This window comes from Salmo salar, chromosome ssa18 (assembly GCF_905237065.1).
Source record: "Salmo salar chromosome ssa18, Ssal_v3.1, whole genome shotgun sequence".
NCBI classification, from domain to species: Eukaryota; Metazoa; Chordata; class Actinopteri; order Salmoniformes; family Salmonidae; genus Salmo; species Salmo salar.
In genome coordinates, this window is record NC_059459.1 from 22,264,995 (window position 1) to 22,287,488 (window position 22,494).

Consider the following 22,494-nt stretch of genomic DNA (forward strand, 5'->3'; position numbering starts at 1 on the left):
ATATGACGTTGCCACAAGCAGCACCACAGATGTTACAGATGAGCGCAATGCAAGATGACGCACTACGATGCACTCACAGAGTATCACATGTGCACGGGTGTGTTACAATAGCTACAACATGATAGCTGTGGGACTGGAAACAGCTGAGAAGTTTAGCCTTGCACATCAATGCTTTTATTTGTTGTGGAAATCGACCCGATATTGCTGTTTACTTCGTGCATCGCTGGCTCTACCTTTAAGGAGAGATTATTTTCAAACATCAATTTTCAATTAGTTCAATTTTAAACAAATCTGTATATATACAGTGGGGTCTGAAATTACCCACAAGACATGCTAACCTCTCACCCTTAGCAATAACAGGGATGTTTAATTAATATGTTTTGGGGGTATGATCTTTGACCCTCTATAACTTTCTCGATCATCATTATTCACGATTCATTCAGGATGATTAGTAATCATGGTAGCACAATACATTATTTACCATTAATTTATATTGAGCACCACATAATCTGAAGTACAACCAAAACAAACTGCAAATGTGTCCAACAAGTTTGTAGTCACAAGCTTGATGTAGTCATTGCGTGCTAGGAATATGGGACTAAATCCTTAACTTTTGACTACTTTAGTTATAAAGATCTTTAGAGGTGTCAATAATTTTGACCCCTACCATTTTGAGAAAAAAAGTATTACTTGTTAAACAAAATGTACTTCTCTGAGCAATTGGATTAAAATAAAATAATATAATATCCCTAATTTTAGGGGAATACAATATAGCTCTGTATTTGAAATGATTGATTTTATTATTATTGCTCATCTTTATCAAGGGTGTCAATCATTTCGGACAACACTGTATGTTACCTAGTTAAGGGACTATAATGCTGAACAATAAATGCAATGGATATATTTGATGAATAATTTGTATTTATTTGAGATGCAGTGGCAGTGGAGTTTGTGTTATTATTCCAAAACAACATCAAACTATAATGTTACCCCAGGCTCAGTCCTGGAAATGAAAAGCTTGCTCACCTTTACTACTGTAGGTGGGCTGTGATATTATGTACTGGGTATTCCTACCTGACCTGAAAACACTCAGACATGTCTGAGACAAACTCACTTAGCCTAATCAGTCAATGATCTGATTTAATTTTGCTGAGACATAATGTTCTAGCGAGAATATACAGGTTCAGAGACTCTTAACTCTGCTGTCCACTCTTGATAATACTGTGTTATCTAGCCGGGGCACAGTTCTCCGTGTGTATTCATCCTCATGATATCAGTAGACAAAAACATACAGGGCCTTCAGAAAGTGTTGATGCCACTTGACTTATTCCACATTTTGTTGTGTTACAGCCTGAATTCAAAATTGATTAAATCGATTTTTTTTTATCACCCATCTCCACACAGCACCCCGTAATAACCAAGTGAAAACATGTTTTTAGATAGTTTTGCACATTTATTTAAAATTAAATACATGTTGTCAATATATGTTAAAATTACCTTTGGCAGTGATTACAGCTGTGAATCTTTCTGGGTATGTCTGTAAGAGCTTTGCACACCTGGAGTGTACAATATTTGCGCATTATTCTTTTTAAAGTTCTTCAATCTCTGTTTACTCAAAACTGTAAATAGGCCACAAAAACATTCAATGTCATCTTGGTGAGCAACTCCAGTGTAGATTTGGCCTTGTGTTGTCGGTTATTGTCCTGCTGAAAGGTGAATTTGTATCCCAGTGTCTGTTGGAAAGCAGACTGAACCAGGTTTTCCTCTAGGATTTTACCTGTGCTTAGCTCTATTCCGTTTATTTTTATCGTAAAAAAACTCCCTAGTCCTTGCCGATGACAAGCATACCCATAACGTGATGCAGCCATCACCATGCTTGAAAACATGAAGGGTGGTACTCAGTGATGTGTTATGTTGGATTTGCCCATTCCTGACAAAGTTAATTTATTTGCCACATTTTCTGTACAGACTTCCTTCGTTTCCCTTTATCAATTAGGTTAGTATTGTGAAGTAACTACAATGTTGTTGATCCATCCTCAGTTTTCTCCATTCACAGCCATTAAACTCTGTAACTGTTTTAAAGTCACCATTGGCCTCATGATGAAATCCCTAAGGGGTTTCCTTCCTCTCTGGCAAACTGAGTTCGGAAGGACACCTGTATCTTTACAATGACTGGGTGTATTGATACACCATCCAAAGTGTAATTAATAACTTCACCATGCTCAAAAGGATATTCAGTGTCTGCTTTGTTTTATTTTACCCTTCTACCAATAGGTGCCCTTCTTTGTGAGGCATTGGAAAACATCCCTGGTCTTTGTGGTTGAATCTGTGTTTGAAATTCAATGCTTGACTGAGGGACCTTACATATAATTGTATGTGTTGGGTACAGAGATGAGGTAGTCATTCAAAAATTATGTTAAACACTATTATTGTACACAGAGTGAATCTATGCAACTTATTATGTGACTTGTTAAGAAAATGTTTACTTCTGAATTTATTTAGGCTTGCCATAACAAATGGGTTGAATACTTATCGACATATTCTGGAGACAAGTTTTATTTACCAAGTTAGCATTTTGTATTGTTATGTTTGACCTCAATAGACTTGACTTCTGAAAGAGTCAACTTGAAATAAATTGTTACTTTCTGAAGAAACTGTTTGTCAGAGATGTACACTCTTAGAAAAATGGGTTCCAAAAGGGTTCTTCGACTGTCTGCATAGAATAACTCTTTTTGGTTCCAGGTAGAACCCGTTTGGGTTCTATGTAGAACCCTTTCCACCTGGAACCAAAAGAGTTTTACCTGCAACCAAAAAGGGTTCTTTAAAGGGTTCTCCTATGGGGACATTAGATTACACTGTAAACAACATTCAATTCACAGCCAACCTTCTTCACTGCAGTACCCCAAGCTATGCGTAAATGACTGCGGATTGAACAGGGGTTTGAGAGTCATTACCTTTCTTCAAAGAAAATGATTCCTGTATGTTAAATGTTGATGTTATAAGTGTAATGAAGTGCTTATTTAAGCTTTCTGCGCCGACTTTGGGCACACAGTGTTTAAGCTCATTTAGAAATACAGTTGGATGATGGACAGTGGCTGTGAAAAATGGTACGTGGTAGCGGTCGTTGTTCACCATGCATGGCTAATTCATTTTAATGGCAGGTTTTATTTGCTCTAACTGCTGCGCTTCGGTGGACTAATGTGACAGCATCTCTTCATCTAAATCAACTTTTCGCACACCTCCAAAAAACGTTTCCATCCTACTCCTCAGTTCATTGCTCGAACTGTTAACTTTAATGACTCCGGCTTGTGTGACAATGAAATGCCACTGTCATCACTCAAAGCCAGCGCTCGCCCTCATGGCAACGCTTCGGAAGCCTGTTCAGAGCACTTTTGATGTGTTAAATGTTGACAGCTTTGGAGGTGCACTTAATCAGTGGAAGTGAGTAGAATGCAACACTGTGGTTTTCAGGTGAGACGCTAGAACTTTGGAGATTTTGACAGTTTGGGACTATAAGATTTTATCTGCAAAAAGATGATTCTGAGAAAGCTGGCTTTAAAGTTCCAAACTCTCATTGGTTTAAATGGTGTAAGCTATTTGTATCTTGTATTCTTTTGAACTTAACAACATGAATTGGGGTATATCGGTAGAGAACATTGAACAGAACAAGGCTAGGTCAATAACTCATTTTTGACATGAATGCAGATAGAACCTTATAGTCCCAGGTTCCCGATTTGTCGAACGTACAGTACCAGTCAAAAGTTTGGACACACCTACTCATTCAAGGGTTTTTATTTATTTGTACTATTTTCTACATTGTAGAATAATAGTGAAGACATCAAAACTATAAAAATAACACATATGGAATCACGTAGTAACCAAAAAACTGTTAAATAAATCAAAATATATTTTAGATTATATATTCTTGAAAGTTGCCACCATTTGCATTGATGACAACTTTGCACACTCTTGGAATTCTCTCAACCAGCTTCACCTGGAAAGCTTTTCCAACTGTCTTGAAGGAGTTCCCACATATGCTGAGCACTTGTTGGCTGCTTTTCCTTCACTCTGCAGTCCAACTCATCCCAAACCTTCTCAATTGGGTTGAGGTCGGGTGATTGTGGAGGCCAGGTCATCTGATGCAGCTCTCCATCACTCTCCTTCTTGGAGGTATGTTGGGTCATTGTCCTGTTTAAAAACAAATGATAGTCCGACTAAGCACAAACCAGATGGGATGGCTCATGTTTCTTGGCCCAAGCAAGTCTCTTCTTCTTATTGGTGTTATTTAGTAGTGGTTTCATTGCAGCAATTCGACCATGGTCTGATTCACGCAGTCTCCTCTGAACAGTTGATATTGAGATGTGTCTGTTACTTGAACTCTGTGAAGCATTTATTTGGGCTGCAATTTCTGAGGCTGGTAACTCTAATGAACTCATCCTCTGCAGCAGAGGTAACTCTGGGTCTTCCTTTCCTGTGGCGGTCCTCATGAGAGCCTGTTTCATCATAGCGCTTGATGGTTTTTTCGACTGCATTTGAAGAAACTTTCAAAGTTCTTGAAATGTTCCGGGTTGACTGACCCTCATGTCTTAAAGTAATGATGGACTGTCATTTCTCATTGCTTATTTGAGCTGTTCTTGACATAATATGGACTTGGTCTTTTACCAGATAGTGCTATTTTCTGTCTACCAACCCTACATTGTCACAACTGATTGGCTCAAACGCATTAAGAAGGAAAGAAATTCCACAAATGTACTTTTAACAAGCCACACCTGTTAATTGAAATGCATTCCAGGTGACTAACTCATGAAGCTGGTTGAGAGAATGCCAAGAGTCTGCAAATCTGTCGTCAAGGCAGAGGGTGGCTACTTTGAAGAATCTCAAATATAAAATGTATTTTGATTTGTTTAACACTTTGTTGGTTGCTACATGATATCTTATGTGTTATTTCATAGTTTTGATGTCTTCACTATTATTCTACAATGTAGAAAATAGTAAAAAATAAAGAAAAACCCTTGAATGAGTAGGTGTCCAAACTTTTGACTGTTACTGTATCTCAATTGGATACACTTGGACCCAAAACGAACACTATGAACAGACCACAAAAATAATCACTTGGATACAAATGGGTTTATATGGATTTATGTTTCAAAAGCCTATACATACATTAACTACTTGAAATAGAATCAGTCCTTGAGTCCTCAAGAGGTGGCATGTATGGCCCTACCCTTCTGTTACATGCTAATAAGTGCCCCCAGGCTCACAGTAATCATCTTTAACGACTATGCCTTTTTATTATATTTCTATTTGCATATGAAGTAGCTTAACAAACAGAATATATGATAACCCACTAACTCTTTTGATCTACTGAAATGACATTCCCATGCCATCTACAGTACATGCAGACAGGCAAGGGTCATTGGAGTCAGATTTGTATTATGTATTATGTTGTACCTCTAAATTGGATGTCTCTTACGTGTTACATGGGTAAAATGCATAGCGGGGGCATGGAATTAAGCTACTGTAGGCTTCCCCAGAAGGATTCCTTTGATGATTCCAGTGCCTCTCACAGACATGGTATATGAACCAGCTCTAAAAAAACAATGGTTACATGGGTGGGAGCAGTAAATTAGTCAGCCATGCGATGAATGTCATAAAACATTCCTACACTCCCTTTCAGTTCACCCCTGATCTGATAGTGGATTTGATAAAGTATAGAAACTCTCTCATCCATTCAAGTATTAGTGGGAATTAGATGATGGAAAGACCATGGAAAGACCAAACTTTATGAAGTTATTGGACATAGCACATATGCATGTCTAAGTCTAGGATTTAATGGGCTGGTCCTACTCCTGAACCATAAAGCATGCTCAGTTTCTTTTTTGAAAGTTCTTCGTTGTCCAGCAATTGGCATACTCTGGGTCTGGGAAACAGGTTCTTCGTAAATCTCTCAACACAATTATGATTATTTGTGTATATCTTAGTTTGACAACTTTATAAATAATTTTGCGTCCTAATACAGGTCATTCACTAAATGATGGTGGGCTCATTTAATCCATGGAGGTTGACAGAACCAGTCATTTCTCAGTAAAGCTTTATGCAGTAATCTTCAGTAAATTTACATCACCTAACCTAATTTATTTCCCCACTTCTCTGTTACATAATAACACACTTTGAATGAAAGAATGTGTCTGAAAAATAATACAAAGATTCTGAGACTTGTTGTTTTATAATGCTCCTCAGCGCACCTAGGAGGGGGTGAGTTTGGAATATGCTGGTACAGTCGTAGTGCATAGAGATGGCCACTAGGGACGGTATGTCAGCTGTAATTTGAACAGAACTTTAGGCCATTGGCGCAGGGATGTATGTGTTCCAAATGGACAGGGTGGGAGTTAGATGGGTAACGTAGCCTACATATATGATAGTCGTAGAGGTGGTGGAATGATTGAGGTGAATATACAGATATAGGATCTTAATTTGACCTGTATTGTTGCAGGAAAATAATCTTGCAGCAACATGATTTTATTGTTTAGTCCATAATATTGCTTTATCTATGGTTGGCCTATTAGCTGGTCAAAATGGGGCTACATGAAAAGTGGAATACGTTAACACTACCAGTTGTTTTCATTGAATTTATGTAAATCAACAACAAAAAATGTAATTCCTGCAAAGCAGGAAAACTCTCAGCAACCAAATAGTGATCAAATTAAGATCCTACATTTGTAGCCTACAGCTAGGCGAGCTTGGTTAATGTTTCAGTCTAATGTAAGCTACGCATGTTAGACCAAATGATCCGATTGAAGTTATGAAATTCGACAAAAATATACAACCGAATTAATTTGTTAGACAACTCAATCAATTATTTAAACAACAATTTCAATGTAAAAGTATTTGAATGCATAAATTCCTTTGTTGTCTGCGATCTACAGGTGATTGCTCCTTCAGTCGGGTCAAGCGGTCCTTGTAGCGTATTCCAAAGGCGCTGTCCACTTTCGTGGTTCTGAAAGGCGACGTGACCTGGTAGATCTAACCAAACAATTACAAGATATTTCCGTATATGCTCAGTCACAAGAAATATCCTTTAATTGTAGGATTATTCCTATCATGCATCTTCATCTTGCACTTGAAACTTCTTCTCAGCACCTGTTCCCTTCTTGTAAGCGGGTAAAATAACAAATGAAATGCCTAATTTATACCCATCCTCTTTAAATCTATGGAATTGTAAACCTGCATAAAATTGGATTCGGCTCAATATGACATGACATTGATTCATCCTCAGTTATTAGCATATAGGCATTCAACAATTACCATACTAGTTATCGCCACAGGAGTGGCCCATTAATTCGTTTGTTCAGCGTTTTGTGAAGAGACTAATCAATCAGTCAGTCAAGTAACGCGTAAAGGCATAATCGATCAATCAATCAATCAGCCTTCATTTGCATATGTCTGTAGTTCCTCAATCTTCGCTTCTGGCCAAATCCCACTGTTGCCAAGTCAATTAGGCTTTCTCGCTGGCTGTTTCCTAGGACCAGAACTTCTGCGCTGAAAAATGTTAAGTTCTGTCAAATGTCCTTCATCCATCACTTTCACCTTATGGCTAGATCCCCTTCTTCGGCTCAACATCTGCACCCGAGTCTTCTCTCACCCCGTTGCTCTGCTCTTTAGTTTCTGGACATTAGCCTATTTATCAAATGATAACTTGTAAATCATAATGCATTTTGGCAAGCAGGGGCAGAACCATATAGCCTAATCTAGTTTTCGATCAGACTATCAATGTATATCATGTAGGCCTACCGCAATAAATATGACTATATTCAGTGTTTGCAATTATTTAGTAGCCTTCATCCAAGCATACACTGCATAGTTGTCTATCAGCCTCAAGGTAGGCTACTCTAAAAACACTGCGCTCTGCCCGCGTCTCTCTCCGGCTAGAACAAATTCCATTTTACCCGGCTTCTCCGGACTGCACTGAGAAGTGAAGTCTCTGCAGTCACGTGGGTCGGGCGAACAAGCGATTTCACGATTCAGTGTGTGTGCTTGTGAGTGTCTCTCTCTCTCTCTCTCTCTCTCTGTGATTACAGGGGGGTGTCCCTCCGCATTTTTGCAGTTTGCCATGCTTTTAGACACAGTGAGCGCTGGAGAAGGCGAGAGCGAGAGACGGAACGCCGGGCTCAGTAGCTGTCTTTGAATACAACCACGGGTTTCCCAACCTTTCTTCCCTTATTTCCCCCTCACTTTCCGTTTAAAGCCGTTATTTCCCTTGTTATAAATATAGTTTTTAGTCTTTCTTTAGTGTTTCCTTCATTTTGAGGCTTCTGAATGACAGTTGTGATTTGTATCGTTTTTGGTCATTGTTTGTGGTGACCCATTGCATTGTCGAACAGCCGAGGAAGCTTGGATGAGCTGCTTCGCTAAAAGCCAGAAATGGAGTTGCTGTTGATCTGCCTTTCTCTCTGGATATTGCAATGCAATTCTGCCGGAGCGGACTCCATCATTCACATTGGTAAGGACCATGGACAGCTATGCGCGGGTTTTAGTGAGACGTGCTGCAGAAACATCTAGAACCATCACTGTGTAGCAGAGACTAATGCATGCGATGCACGTAACTGTAACGCGTGAAGGGCAGCCTCAGGGATGTTTTGCGGAATAAATAATCTATTTTGACTGCGTCAGATGTAAACTGAAAGTTTGGATGCAGTCAATGTTAACTTAAGGTATAGTCTCCTGAACATAACCCTATTTCAATCTTGGTGTAGGAAATGTAAACATTCGCCGACTTCATTTTTTTAGGCTATCAGAGAAAGTCTAGCTAACATGTGAATGGAGTGGATCGATTTCTTAAATGTCAATCATTTAGCAAAGACATGGCATTTATTTTCACCAGTAGCAGTGCCTTTTCCCCCATCAGCTTTTGAGGAATCAATGTCACTTGAGCGGTTCACGGTTTGTTATGCACTCCCCCTCCTAAATCAGACCACAAGCCTTAACTTTTAATGGGACGTGATCGCCATATCAATAGCATTACAGATGGGTTGTCAATAGGTTTTCATTGTGAAAGATGCAATACTGTCATTACATTGGATTGTGTAGCCTAAACCTCGAGGGAGCTTTTCTGCCAACATATGCTTGATGTTTGATCTGCCAGTTTTCCAGCACCAAAAAAGCATGAGTTGTCATTGTATTGTGGAGACAGAATAAACTCATGATGATACAGAATGTTAAAGAGAGATTGCGGGATTTACATTAATGCCCGATCTCCACAAAATGCATGCATAAACGCGAAACTGAAGTATAGCCTTTACTACCACTAGTCAAATTATTTGAAAAACCTGGTTTGAAATGGAATTGATATGCCCGACCTCGACGATAAATCCCACACCTTCCATAGCCCCCCTCTCCTTCTCTCTCGCTCGCTCACTCAAACACACACACACACGCGTGCAAATATATGGTCGTCTATTTCTTTACAAGAGTAATGGCTATGCATATTCTCAACATATAGGCATATTCTCAACAATGATCATAATGCTGTTGCGTAGTTGCACCACCTTTCAAGAACAAGACGAAACACGAGTTTATTAAAAAAAAATATAACATTAGGCTACTGCTGCATACCCTAAATGTGTCCTTTACTTTGTACTTATCATACGGCATATAGGCCTATATATAATGTGTTACTCCACATTGCACTGCTTACCAAATAGGAGCAGCAAGTGCTCTCTCTCCTCTGGGTCATTCTCCAGGGAAATTGCGGTGTGGTTTTAATATTAATAGACCCTAATAACCCTGATAACTCGGATGACCCAGATAATACAATTAATCATCCCACTTTTTATTGTATTATGCAACACTTGGTTTCTGGGAACATCTGTGGTTGATCTCAAGTGGGGATGTCTGTATATGTGGCTATTGGGTTATCTCGCTTTGATTAATGTGTGAGTGTGTGTGTCCGTGCAAGTGCAATTGTCTCCGTCTGTCTGTCTCTTTCTCTCTCTCTCGCTCTCTCATAGATAGTGCTAGGGAGCTTAACCGAAGCTACACTCACGCAGTAAATGGCTTAAATTGCTAAAATGTGCCTTCATTGTCAGAATACACCATGCCACTAAGTATATCATCACTTTATTTTGTAGGTTTCCCATAATATTTCACTCAGTGACACTAGTGTGTATGCAACCCACTGTACTACAGCGTAGCCTCCATACGCTGTGCTCAGTAGACATCAACCAGAGTTGCAACTGACACGCAACTAAAGTGGTCAACCACAGGTACATTTTCCTCTTGAAATTATGTCCTCCATAGAGATCTCTATGTTTTCCTACACAACACGCGTCTGCTCTCAGTTCAATAGGATGTGAATTGAATCCCTTTACTGTCGCTTTCCAAGTCGTGAAATGTATTGTGAGTCGCACAAAATAGCGAGGCGCTTTTGCTTTCAGTAGGGCCGTCAAATGTTTAGGCTGCTGCAGACACTATGTAGGTTCTAGTCTATTTTTAAACTCTAAATGGTTAAATTAGTGAGAAATACAGTGCCTTCAGAAAGTATTCACACGCCTCGACTTTTTCCACATTTTGCTGTGTTACAGCCTACATTCAAAAATGAGATGTCACTGGCCTACACACAATACTCCACAATGTCAAAGTGGGATTATATTTTTAGAAATTTAGAAAAACGCTGAAATGTCTTGAGTCAATAAGTATTCAACCCCTTTGTTTTGGAAAGCCTAAATAAGTTCAGGAGTACAAATTTGCTTAACAAGTCACATAATAAGTTGCATGGACTCACTCTGTGTGCAGTAATAGTGTTTAACATGATTTTTTTCATGACTACCTCATCTCTGTACCCCACACATACAATTATATGTAAGGTCCCTCAGTCGAGCAGTGAATATCAAATACAGATTCAACCACAAAGACCAGGCAGGTTTACCAATGCCTCACAGAGAAGGGCAACTACATGTATTGTAAATAGGTTAAAAAAAGCAGCATTGAGCATGGTGAAGTTATTAATTACACTTTGGATGGTGTATCAATACACCCAGTCACTACAAAGATACAGGCTTCTTTCCTAACTTAGTTGCTGGAGAAGAAGGAAAATGCTCAGGGATGGATCAACAACATCGTAGTTACTCCACAAAACTAACTAAAATTTGTGAAAATAAAGAAGCCTTTACAGAATAAAATGCATTCCAAAACATGCATTCTGTTTGCAATAAGGCACTAAAATAAAACAGCAAAAATCGTGGCAAAGAAATGTACTTAATGTCCTAAATACAATGCGTTATGTTTGGGGCAAATCCAACACAACACATCACTGAGTACCACTCTTCATATTTTCAAGCATGGTGGTGGCTGCATCATGTTATGGGTATGCTTGTCATCGGCAGGGACTATGGATTTTTTTTAGGATAAGAAACAGGAAAATCACAGGCAAAATCTTATAGAAAAACCTGGTTCAGTCTGTTTTCCAACAGACACGGAGACAAATTCACCTTTCAGTAGGACAATAACCTAAAACACAAGGCCAAATAGCAACCAACATTTGTCACTGCTGATATCCAATGCCACCTCGCAGGGCCAGATTACCGCAGGGAACGTGCCTCAGGGCAGGAGGGGGGTTAGACCCCCGGTTATCATATTATGGAAAAATGTGTAGAATTGCACGAAATTGTTGCATTACACGTATCGTGTTGGCGACCCACTTGAATCAAAATGCAACACTTCAAAATGTAGCTAGCTGTCTTCTACAAATTGTCCTCTAACCAGTGATGTACACATTATTCCCAGATTCCGTGTGTTCTTTGAGGTGTGTTAGTTTTAACAGGACGTGCACCTTATCTCCCCGCTCTCGGTTAATTAATTTCAACGTGATACTCGATAGGAGTGATTGACAAAACAGCGTTGCGTCTCTCTTTCTGTTTTGGTGAGCCCTGTATCAAAATGCAACATTCTAAAACGTAGCTGAAAGTGTTCTGCAGGTTGTCCTCTAAGCAGTGATGTAAAAACAGTGCATATGCCCCTTGTACAAATACAAGCAATATGATTACAATTGTTGCACATGCATGTGTACTGTAGATAGTACATTTTATGTTTAGGTTTTCAATACATCGTGAACTGTTCCTGCATATTGGTTATTGATTTGGACACTTTAAAACTGTGTTTTGACGTTGGGCTATTTATCAAAATGTTTACAGGAAGCAGTGACAGAATAATGTTCAACTGCAGTTTTAGGAACATAAATTAAACTTTCAACATTCATTTCCAATGGTATTGTACTTAATCAGGTAAAAACTGCTGAATGAGTCCAAAAACGTGCTGTGATTGATTTATTTTGATTATATAGCAGAAATCACCAAAACGGGTTTGCCCTGCCTACTCACAGGTCCATATGTGAAATAAATCCCATTGACAGTTTCCACATCTGTAGGCTACTATACAGCCAATGCTTGTGACTCTGCCGCACTCCACTGTTCTATGGTTTATCTTTGCTGCTAATAAATAGGCAAAAGACCCAACCAAAGATCCATGTCTGGAAAGTGATTTGTTTTGCACGCGTTTATGAACACGTGTAATCCCACCTGTGCTAGAGTGCCTATCAAGAACTTTTGACAAGGTTAGCCACTCTGCCTACAGTAAATATGTAGCCTTAATAATATTTATTTAGGCATCCAAATAGCGCATATACCATAAAGGGCAATCGATAAGGTAGTTCAGTGTAAACTGTATCATCATTTAAAAATGGATAGATACTATGCTGGATCAAGTAAACCTGTTGGTGAATGAAAAAACCATGGGCACAGTTCACAGTTTATTATCCCAACAAATACGTGAGCCTATATTGATTTATTTTGCTCCAACAGGTGCCATATTTGAGGAAAACGCTGGAAGGGATGACGAAATTTTCCAACTTGCCATTTCTGACCTAAGTCTCAACGACGACATTCTACAAAGTGAAAAAATCACCCACTCTGTAAAATCTATCGAGGCTAACAACCCATTTCAAGCAGTGCAGGAAGGTAAGTGACCCGGCAGAATATTTTTTTGTATCGATTGCTTTGCTGTTATATCTAATTGCTTAGGACCGGAGGGTTGGGGACACCATTTCAGCTTTGTGATTTCTGATGGCATGAGGGTGTTTACATTCTTATCGTGGTTAAAGACTTGCAGGCTGTTGAAAAATTCTTTCAATTTTCTTGTTTCCATAGTTTGTTGTATCTATTGCAGTTTAAATTCTTAGCTAGATGTAAGTATTGAGTCAAAGTTCAGACGGGTGATTATTAACTTAAATCTCTTTTCTCAGATGCAGATAATCAGCTTTAGAATGTGGATAGATTCAATCTCACTTTTTCATGTTGTAGATTCACATCTACAGCTTCACAGTGCTAAAAGTGCTTGTCTCTTGTAGCTTGCATAGTCAGTCAGACAGTGCCGTTCAAATCACTGAGGTATAATACCAACTGGAGACTGCATCCAAAGTTTCCGACCGTTGTTTTCAAGGTAATCTACTCATGTTCACCGTCTATATCCAAGTTGCGTCCAGTTTATACCGACCAACATCACATGCACGCTTGCACTCAGTGCGCACAGGGAGCAGCGATGATGTCATCACGTCATCCACAAACATGGCAGACATTGGATGAATATAAAACGTTAATATCTTCGGCTGTGAGTGATGGGGGAAAAAATCGACCTCAGCAATAATTATTTGAATAATTCAACATCCCAAAAAATGTACACAAAGGTAATGACTAAAGTGTCTTTTTAGGAATTTACTAATCTGACTTTTTTATGTGGCCTTCAATGGGAATTGTCTTTCTGGGCCGGCGTCAGTTAAACTGCAGTATCGATTCGAAACTGCAGGAGCAGTCAAAACTGTTCTTCTACTGTAGACCGGAACCCTGGCCCCTTGGTTTAAATATGATGTCACCCAACAGCTGACATCATCACAATACATCATAAGGTTACTGCCAAAATAAAGGAAATACCAACATAAATTGTCTTAATAGGGTGCTGGGCCACCACGAGCCAGAACAGCTTCAATGCACCGTATCTAGAACTCTGTTGGAGGGATGCCACACCATTTTTCCATGAGTAATTCCATCATTTGGCGTTTTGTTGAAAAATGCTGTCTCAGGCACTGCTCCAGAATCTCCCAGAAGTGTTCAATTGGGTTGAGATCTGGTGACTGAGATACACACACACACACACACACACACACACACACACACACACACACACACACACACACACACACACACACACACACACACACACACACACACACACACACACACACCCTTTAAACCATCTATGCTCCATGGATACCCCTCTTTCAAACTCACTGAGATCACTTCTTCTAGCCATGGTAGCAAAAATAATGGGGAACTGGGCATTTTTATACATGACCCTAAGCATGAGGGGGTGTTAATTGCTTAATTAACTCAACAACCATACCCGTGTGGAATCACCGGCTTTCAATATACACTGAACAAAAAAATAAACGCAACATGTAAAGTGTTAGTTCCATGTTTCATGAGCAAAAAAAATACAATAAAAGGCCACTTTAAAATGTGCAGTTTTGTTGAGGAGTATTTCTATCTGTAATAAAGCCCTTTAGTATGGAAAAACAAATTCTGATTGGATGGGCCTGGCTCCACAGTGGGTGGGCCTGGCTGCCAAGTGGGTGGGCCTATGCCCTCTTAGGCCCACCCATGTCTGTGCCACTGCCCAGTCATGTGAACTCCATAGATTAGGAGTTCACATGACTGGGCAGTGATTTCCTTATATGAACTGTAACTAAGTAAAATCTTAGAAATTGTTGCATGTTGCATTTATATTTTTGTTTGGTATACTTCGTATGCCTCATTTACGGAAGTGTTTCCTTTATTTTGGCAGTTAGCTGTATATAACCAGAGGAGAACACAATAGTATTAAAACCGTTGTCAAAGGCTTAGAGAAGTTGCCAAAGAGATTATCGACCTTGTCAGACATACAGAATGGCATAGAAGGTGAACAATGAAAAAACTTTTACATGCCTCCCCTCCCCAACAGAATGGTAACTTAAACGAGGGGTAATTGGCTTATGTTGAAGCTTTTGTTAGAGCTGTTGTAAGGGATTGTTGATTCAATTGAATTGGACTGAGTGTTCAGCTAGGCAAACTAAATGTTAGTGGATGATTAATGAACTGGATACTAATATGTTTGCCAAGGCCATGATGGTGGTATTGAATGATGTTTCCATGCACTGTGAAAGAGAATGGAACCCTCATCAAATGAACCTAATAGCTAGGGATCTGCTACAGCCATTTAGACCACTGCATCCTTTTACAATGGCCTTGAATAGAATAGTTACTCTGCTACGAAAGCACTCAAATAGTAATACCCATTGATTCTTGAAGAATATAACTGATACATGTGTCCCATCAGATCCCAAAATATAACCTTGTTTTACTCCAGCGATTGTAAAGCATGTAAATATTAACAAACACTCTGTATATAGTATAGCCTTAAAACATGGTTAAAACTATCATTTTGATATCATGGATGGTCAGTCCTAGTATCCATAGCTCTGTCTATGAATTTGAGAGTGGTTACATCTCTCCAAGCCCATTCCTCAGCTTTTTACTAAAACCAAGGCGGGTTCACGGCTTTGTTATTTTTTAAACTGCAGATTGTAGCTTTAAGTTAATACTGAAGTGATTTTTGCACGATAAAAGTGAGGTGACTTCTATTTAGAAATGTGTTTTCTTATCTCGTCCTAATTCAGAGTCGTTGCCTATCATCAAAACATGTATAAACAAGCCATTTTCTGTTAATAAAGGGCATCTACCGTTACAGCAGGCAATAACCTTCCAGCTCTGAAAGTATAAGAGAAGACAACAGACGTTTATTTCTGGCTGCATACCAAACAAATCAGTGCAGAAGACTTAAAATATGACAACAACACAAAGGTTTACTGGGTATCAAGCCTGATTGATGGTGAGCCCAAATACCTTTCATAGGGAACCTACTGGTTGTTCTACAGTGGACATTCCTGCTGCTTAGTCTATGATGATTTCCTTTGGTTATTATTATAGCTTACCAAGTCACTATTTCCACATTAGCAGTGCTATTTATTTATTGTTGATTGGGGGTGTTTTGGAACTCGGGGCTTACCGGTCGATGAGGCGCCAGGATCGATGAGCCTTCCCGGGACTGGGGTGTGTGTGAGATGAGTGGATGGTTGAGTGGCAGTAGGGTCGTGTTGACCTTTGCTTTGCTGTTTTGTTCACATTCACCCTGTGACTGCCACTAAGGACCCTGCCAGTGTACCGCCAGGGAGGAGGAGACAGGCAGGGCTGGGCAGAAGTGTGAAGAGAACAAGGATCAGAATAAGAATGAGCGGGAGTGAAGGAGGAGTGCGGGAAGAGGAGTGCTTAGGAAAGGAAAAGGGTAGGCGTGAGGAAAAGAAGAAAAGTGAAGGAGAAGATCAGTAGGAGGGTAAGAGGAAAAACAGCTGTTGCATTAGAATACCTGTCTCTGTGATCTAGAGGGACTAAGGTGACGAGAGCTTCCATATTAGCATGAAGTTGATCACTGGATGATGAGGTTTGGGTTAGGTGACATCCTTCACGTCAAGACTGATATGATAGATCCAGGTCAATTCTAAAAAGGGGTTAAGACCTGTGCATGACTCAAATTGACAAACAATCAGATCAATGACAAGTTAGTTAGTTATTTCGGAGTATCAAATAACTGCCGTTAACTATTCACTGCGGCAGATGAGGGTCTATTTTAGTCACCGAGTTGAGATGCAGTAATTTGTTGAGTGCTTTGTACCAATACCCCCCAACACCCACTACTGCAACTCCATTTACATCAACTCCTCCCAAGGGAAAAGTCAAGGAGAATTGAATTGCTCCAAGCACATAGACTTAGAAAACCCTCCTTCAATAACTGTAAGGTTCACTTTCACCTTCCTCTACTACACGTGCCAAAGGATCAAATGATAGCTCCTTTTAGAGTGTTGGCGTGGCCAATGCAATATCCCCACTAGATTCCCCACTTATGACAACTCATTATTCACAACGCTCTAAACATGATGGAAAGCTGGCCTTTGACCATTATTGTCCCCGCCTGTGGTTTAATAACTGTAGGTAAATCTCCATAATGGATTTGTTTGTGTTTTTATGTCTATTTCCTGGGTGTAGTGAGGAGAATGATCACGTCATCTTTTCCAGGCCTGTTAATTACCCAATGGTTATTTTTAATCCGTCATAAGCTCTTTGATTGGCCTGCAGACACGGAACTGCTTCAATCAGCTAAGTGAGGTCACAGCCGTGGTGTACATTTCACCCTTTCATTTAATCCATGTCTAACACTATTCCTGTAATTATACTGGATGTTTCCGGGACTGGCTTGATCAGGCTGCTTATTGTGCATTGATGGTGAATTGTATAGTATGGAGGGTTTACGATAACATTGTGTACTAATACACAGAGCTGCACTGCCGAGGGGCTGGGTAGATTTGCATGACAAACTGCATTGTTGTTAAACAGTTGTTAGCCTGTAGTAAGATTCGATTCGATTTAGATTAGATTTTGGCTGAGGTCTCTGATTATCTTCTTGGCCTTCCTGCTACACCTGTATTGTAGGTGTCTTGGAGGACAGGCTGTGTGCACCCAATGGTGCGTTCGGCTGAGCGTACCAGCCTCTGTAGAGCCTTGCGATCAGCAGCGATGGAGTTGCCATGCCAGGCTGTGATGCAGCCTGACATTATGCTCTCGATAGTGCTCCTGTAGAACACTGAGGGCCCTCTGGGACAGGCCGCATTTCTTCAGCCTCCTGAGATTGAAGAGTCCCTGTCGTGCCTTCTTCACCACAGTGTCCGTGTGGTTTGACCATTTCAGCTCCTCGGAGATGTGTACGCCAAGAAACTTTACATTTTTGACCATCTCCACGGCGGCCTTGTTGATGAGGATGGGGGCGTGCCAAGCCTGGTTCCTCTTGAAGTCCACAATCAGTTCCTTTGTGTTGCTGATGTTGAGGGAGAGGTTGTTTACCTGGCACCACACCGTCGGAGTGCCTACCTCCTCTCTTTTAGCCGTCTCATCGTTGTTGGTAATCAGGCCTACTACTGTTGTGTAGTCAGCGAACTTGATGATGGAGTTGGAACTGTGTGAGGCCACGCAGGCGTGGGTATACAGGGAGTACAGGAGGGGACTGAGGACGCACACTTGTGGGGCCCATGTGTTGAGGATCAGTGTGGAAGAGGTTATGTTGCCTACCTTCACCACCTGGGGGCGGCCCTTCAGGAAGTCCAGGACCAGGGTCTTGAGCTTTGTGATGCGCTTAGAGTGCACTATGGTATTGAATACCGAGCTGTAGTCGATGAACAGCATCCTCACATATGCATTCCTTTTGTCCTGGTGGGTGAGGTTAGTGTGCAGTGCCATGGTGATTACGTCATCCGTGGATCTGTTGGCGGTAGGAGAATTGGAGAGGGCTGGGTGTGTCGAGGAGGGAGGAGGTGACGTGGTCTTTGACTAACCTCTTGAAGCACTTCATGATGACGGAAGTGAGTGCTATGGGTCAGTAGTCATTCAGTTCAGTTACTTTCCCTTTCTTGGGCACAGGGATGATAGTGGACATGAAAATGTCTGAAAACACATCAGCTAGCAGTATACTATGCATGATGCTGCTGCCGTCCAGTTCATGCTGCCGTGTGTGTACATGTGTATGTGTGGCTGTGTTGGTACTTTACGCATGCTGAGTTGGCCGTGTGTGTGTTTGTCTGTGCATATGTGTTAAATAGCGTTTTATTTACTGTTAGTATCCGTGTGTGTGTGTGTGTGTGTGTGTGTGTGTGTGTGTGTGTGTGTGTGTGTGTGTGTGTGTGTGTGTGTGTGTGTGTGTGTGTGTGTGTGTGTGTGTGTGTGTGTGTGTGTGTGTGTGTGTGTGTGTGTGTGTGTGTGTGTGTGTGTGCATTACTCCTGTACCTTTTACTCACAACCTATTCTACTATGCATAAATACTGCCTTGCCTGTGCATGTTGCATGTGCATTTTCATGCTGTAGTGACCATGTAGTCTACAGCAGAATAAATCACAGATAGACCTCTGGCAAAGAGAAGGGCCTATCAGACCTGCAGCCCATTGAGACCTGAAAGACACATAGAATATGCATTCGACTATCCCCTTTGGAATGGAGAGAGTCAGCACTGCCTGGCGCTGTAGGTCCTGTCAGAGAATAAAGAGACAAAGTGAGCTGAGAGAGAGAGATAGTGTGAGTTATGGTCCGGCCCACTGCTCCTAAATGTAGTCACTGTTCTGTCCCTCTTCTCTCCCCGTCCTGGAAAGTGTTCCACTGAAGCGTTCTGTACAAGGCTTTGTCCGCTCTGTGCCTAAATCCAGCCTGCTGCTGTCATTCCTTGGGTGCACCGGGATATGTTGTGTCATTCAGGTCATTGACTCTGCACGTCTCTGAGTTTCTGTGACACCTCTGAATGCGTTGAGAGTGTAGTGTAAGTCATCTCTTGGTATCAGCCCCTAGAGAAATTGCTAGCACATTGAATGAGATTTGCCTTTGGAATTGTACGTGTTGGTACCACTGTTGTATTTAAAGGTATACACTAATCTGTATTCAAAGGAGTCATCGGCTTCTCTCTAAATGTCACTGCGAGCTGGGATTTCACTAATCTTTTAATTTGGGTATCAGAAAACAGGCTTTTGAAGCATGGTATCACTTTTTGAAAAAGTAAAGCAATGTTATTTGTTTTTTTCCTGCCCTATTCCCTTAGCGATTGCAAGGCCGGTAATTGCCAGGTTTTCAGGAAATTAAATGGTGAACTTTGGATTCACATGTAAACAGAGTGACTGTAATGTAAACAGAGTGACTGTAAGGCACTAATTAGGGTGTTTCAGGTGCATCATCACTCTCTTTTCTCTTTTCTCCCTCATTTCCTCTTGTCCTCCAGCTGATGTGTCTTTTGAAGGTGATTTCTGATCTTTGGGGGGTGATCTTTGTGGGTCACACTGCTACAGGTTGAGTTTTATTTTGGAAGGCAAACATAGGCTTTCATGATATGAGGTCTGGTATAAACTACTGAATTGGACCAATTACTGTATGTAATTACTGTATGTAAGATTGCCAATCCCTTTTTTATTGTACAATGTTTGTTGCCATATTATCTATCCACAGGTACTCGCCTGTCTGTCTGTAGAAATGATCAATTTCAATGATTAACTGAACTAACAACAACATATCCATCTTATGCAGGTTATTTTCATGCATTTCTCTCCCATGTGACAGTAAGAACAGTGCAGGTCGATATGACAAATGTTTTCACTTTTCTGCGACCCCAAATACTCCTCTCCATTACCTGTAATAGTGATGGAGGTGGTAAAGAGGAAATCAAGACTGATTGTCTCCTGGGAGATGACCTGTCCAATCAGATGGATGCTGGTGATCGTCTAGGTCACAAGTCTATGGCATAATTTCTCTTTTTCTATGGTTTGTTGTGCTTTAACATTATTGAGCTGCTTAAAAAGTGCTTGAGAAATAGTGATGAGGGAGGGATGGAGTGGGGTAGGGAGGGATGGAGAGGAGGAGTGAGGGTGGAATGGAGAGGAGGGAGGGATAGAGAGGAGGAGGGGAGGAGGAAGGGATAGAGAGAAAGGGATAGAGAGGAGGAGGGGAGGAGGGAAGGATAGAGAGGAGGAGGGAGGGAGAGATGGAGTGGAGGAGGAGAGGGAAATAGAGGAGGAGGGAGGGATGGAGAGGAGGAGGGAGGGATGGAGAGGAGAAGGGGGGATGGAGAGGAGAAGGGAGGGATGGAGAGGAGGAGGGAGGGATAGAGAGGAGGAAGGAGGAAGGAGGGATGGAGGAAGGGATGGTGTAGAAGAGGGATGGCGAGGAGGAGGGGAGGAATAGAGGAGGAGGGAGGGATGGAGAGGAGGAGGGAGGGAGAGGAGGAGTGAGGGATGGAGAGGAGGAGGGAGGGATGGAGAGGAGAAGGGAGGGATGGAGGAAGGGATGGTGTAGAAGAGGGATGGCGGGGAGGAATAGACAGGAGGAGGGAGGGATGAGAGGAGGAGGGAGGGATGGAGAGGAGGAGGGAGGGAGAGGAGGAGGGAGGAATAGATGGGAGGGAGGGATAGAGAGGAGGAGGGAGGGAGAGATGGAGTGGAGGAGGAGAGGGATGGAGAGGAGGGGGGAGGGAGGAATAGACAGGAGGAGAGAGGGAGAGATGGAGTGGATGAGGGGAGGGATAGAGAGGAGGAGGGAGGGATGGAGCAGAGGAGGGAGGGAGGGATGAGAGGAGGAGGGAGGGAGAGGAGGAGTGAGGGATGGAGAGGAGGAGGGAGGGATGGAGAGGAGAAGGGAGGGATGGAGAGGAGAAGGGAGGGATGGAGAGGAGGAGGGAGGGATGGAGGGAGGGAGGGAGGGATGGTGTAGAAGAGGGATGGAGAGGAGGAGGGGAGGAATAGACAGGAGGAGGGAGGGATGGAGTGGATGAGGGGAGGGATGGAGAGGAGGAGGGAGGGATGAGAGGAGGAGGGAGGGATGAGAGGAGGAGGGAGGGATGGAGAGGAGGAGGGAGGGATGGAGAGGAGGAGGGGAGGAATAGACGGGAGGGAGGGATGGAGTGGAGGAGGGAGGGATGGAGTGGAGGGAGTAGAGGAATGGAAAGGAGGAGGGGAGGGATGGAGAGGAGGGAGGGATGGAGTGGAGGAGGGAGGGATGGGGAGGAGGAGGAAGGGATGGGGAGGAGGAGGGAGGGATGGGAGGAAGATGGTGGGACTAGGAGTTAGGGAGGGTTGTGGTGGGGGTGTTCAGGACGGAGGCTTTTTTTTGGGACCCCCCTCCCTCATGCTGAAGTGCTTGGAGGGCAGCATGTATAATTTACTACCCACCACCTGCACTGTTGGCTGCGGAGGACTCCATTCCAGGACGGAAGACAAGGAGCGGAAAATAAGCCTCAGAGTAAATCCTATTAGTGTATAAACAGGAGGCAACGAGAGGAACATTGGCTGCTTGGCCGCTTCCCACTACTCATTCCTTTCAGAGAGATAGAGAAAAAGAGATGGAGGAAGGGTGAGCGAGAGGAAGAAGAAGGGAGAGAGTGTTGGAGAGAGAGAAGAACGGAGAGAAAGAAAGAAGAGAGAGAGAGTGGGAGAGAGAGAAGAAGAAGGGAGAGAGTTGGAGAGAGAGAAGAAGAAGGGAGAGTTGGAGAGAGAGAAAAGATGAAGAAGAATGGAGAGAAGAAGGGAGAGATGGTTAGAGAGAGAGAGCGAGAAATGGAGAGAGAGCTACAGACTGTTAAATCTTAGGTAATAAAAAAGATTATGTTGGTTCAGCTCACTGCCACATTGACTACAAGACAGGTTTGTGAGCCTTTGTATGTGGTATCGCCGAGAAACACTGTTCAACTCAGCATCAGTGAGTGGGCCCATCTGCTACTGGGTCACGCTACTCTCTCCATGCCACAAGTCCTCACACTCATGCCCAGGCATCATGGATT

At 42.0% G+C, this 22,494-nt stretch overlaps 1 protein-coding gene across 2 annotated transcripts in view; it reads left to right on the forward strand.

Annotated features, from left to right (window-relative positions):
* Positions 1-8,093: 8,093 nt before the first annotated feature.
* The window catches only part of LOC106577051 (glutamate receptor ionotropic, delta-1), a 353,761-nt gene continuing 339,360 nt past the window's right edge, over positions 8,094-22,494 (forward strand). For both annotated transcript variants that reach the window (XM_014154750.2, XM_014154751.2), the window contains exons 1-2: positions 8,094-8,500; positions 12,855-13,010. In XM_014154750.2, coding sequence (XP_014010225.1) covers positions 8,422-8,500; positions 12,855-13,010 — 235 coding nt within the window. In that variant the 5' untranslated portion in view covers positions 8,094-8,421. The remainder of the gene's footprint in view (positions 8,501-12,854; positions 13,011-22,494) is intronic.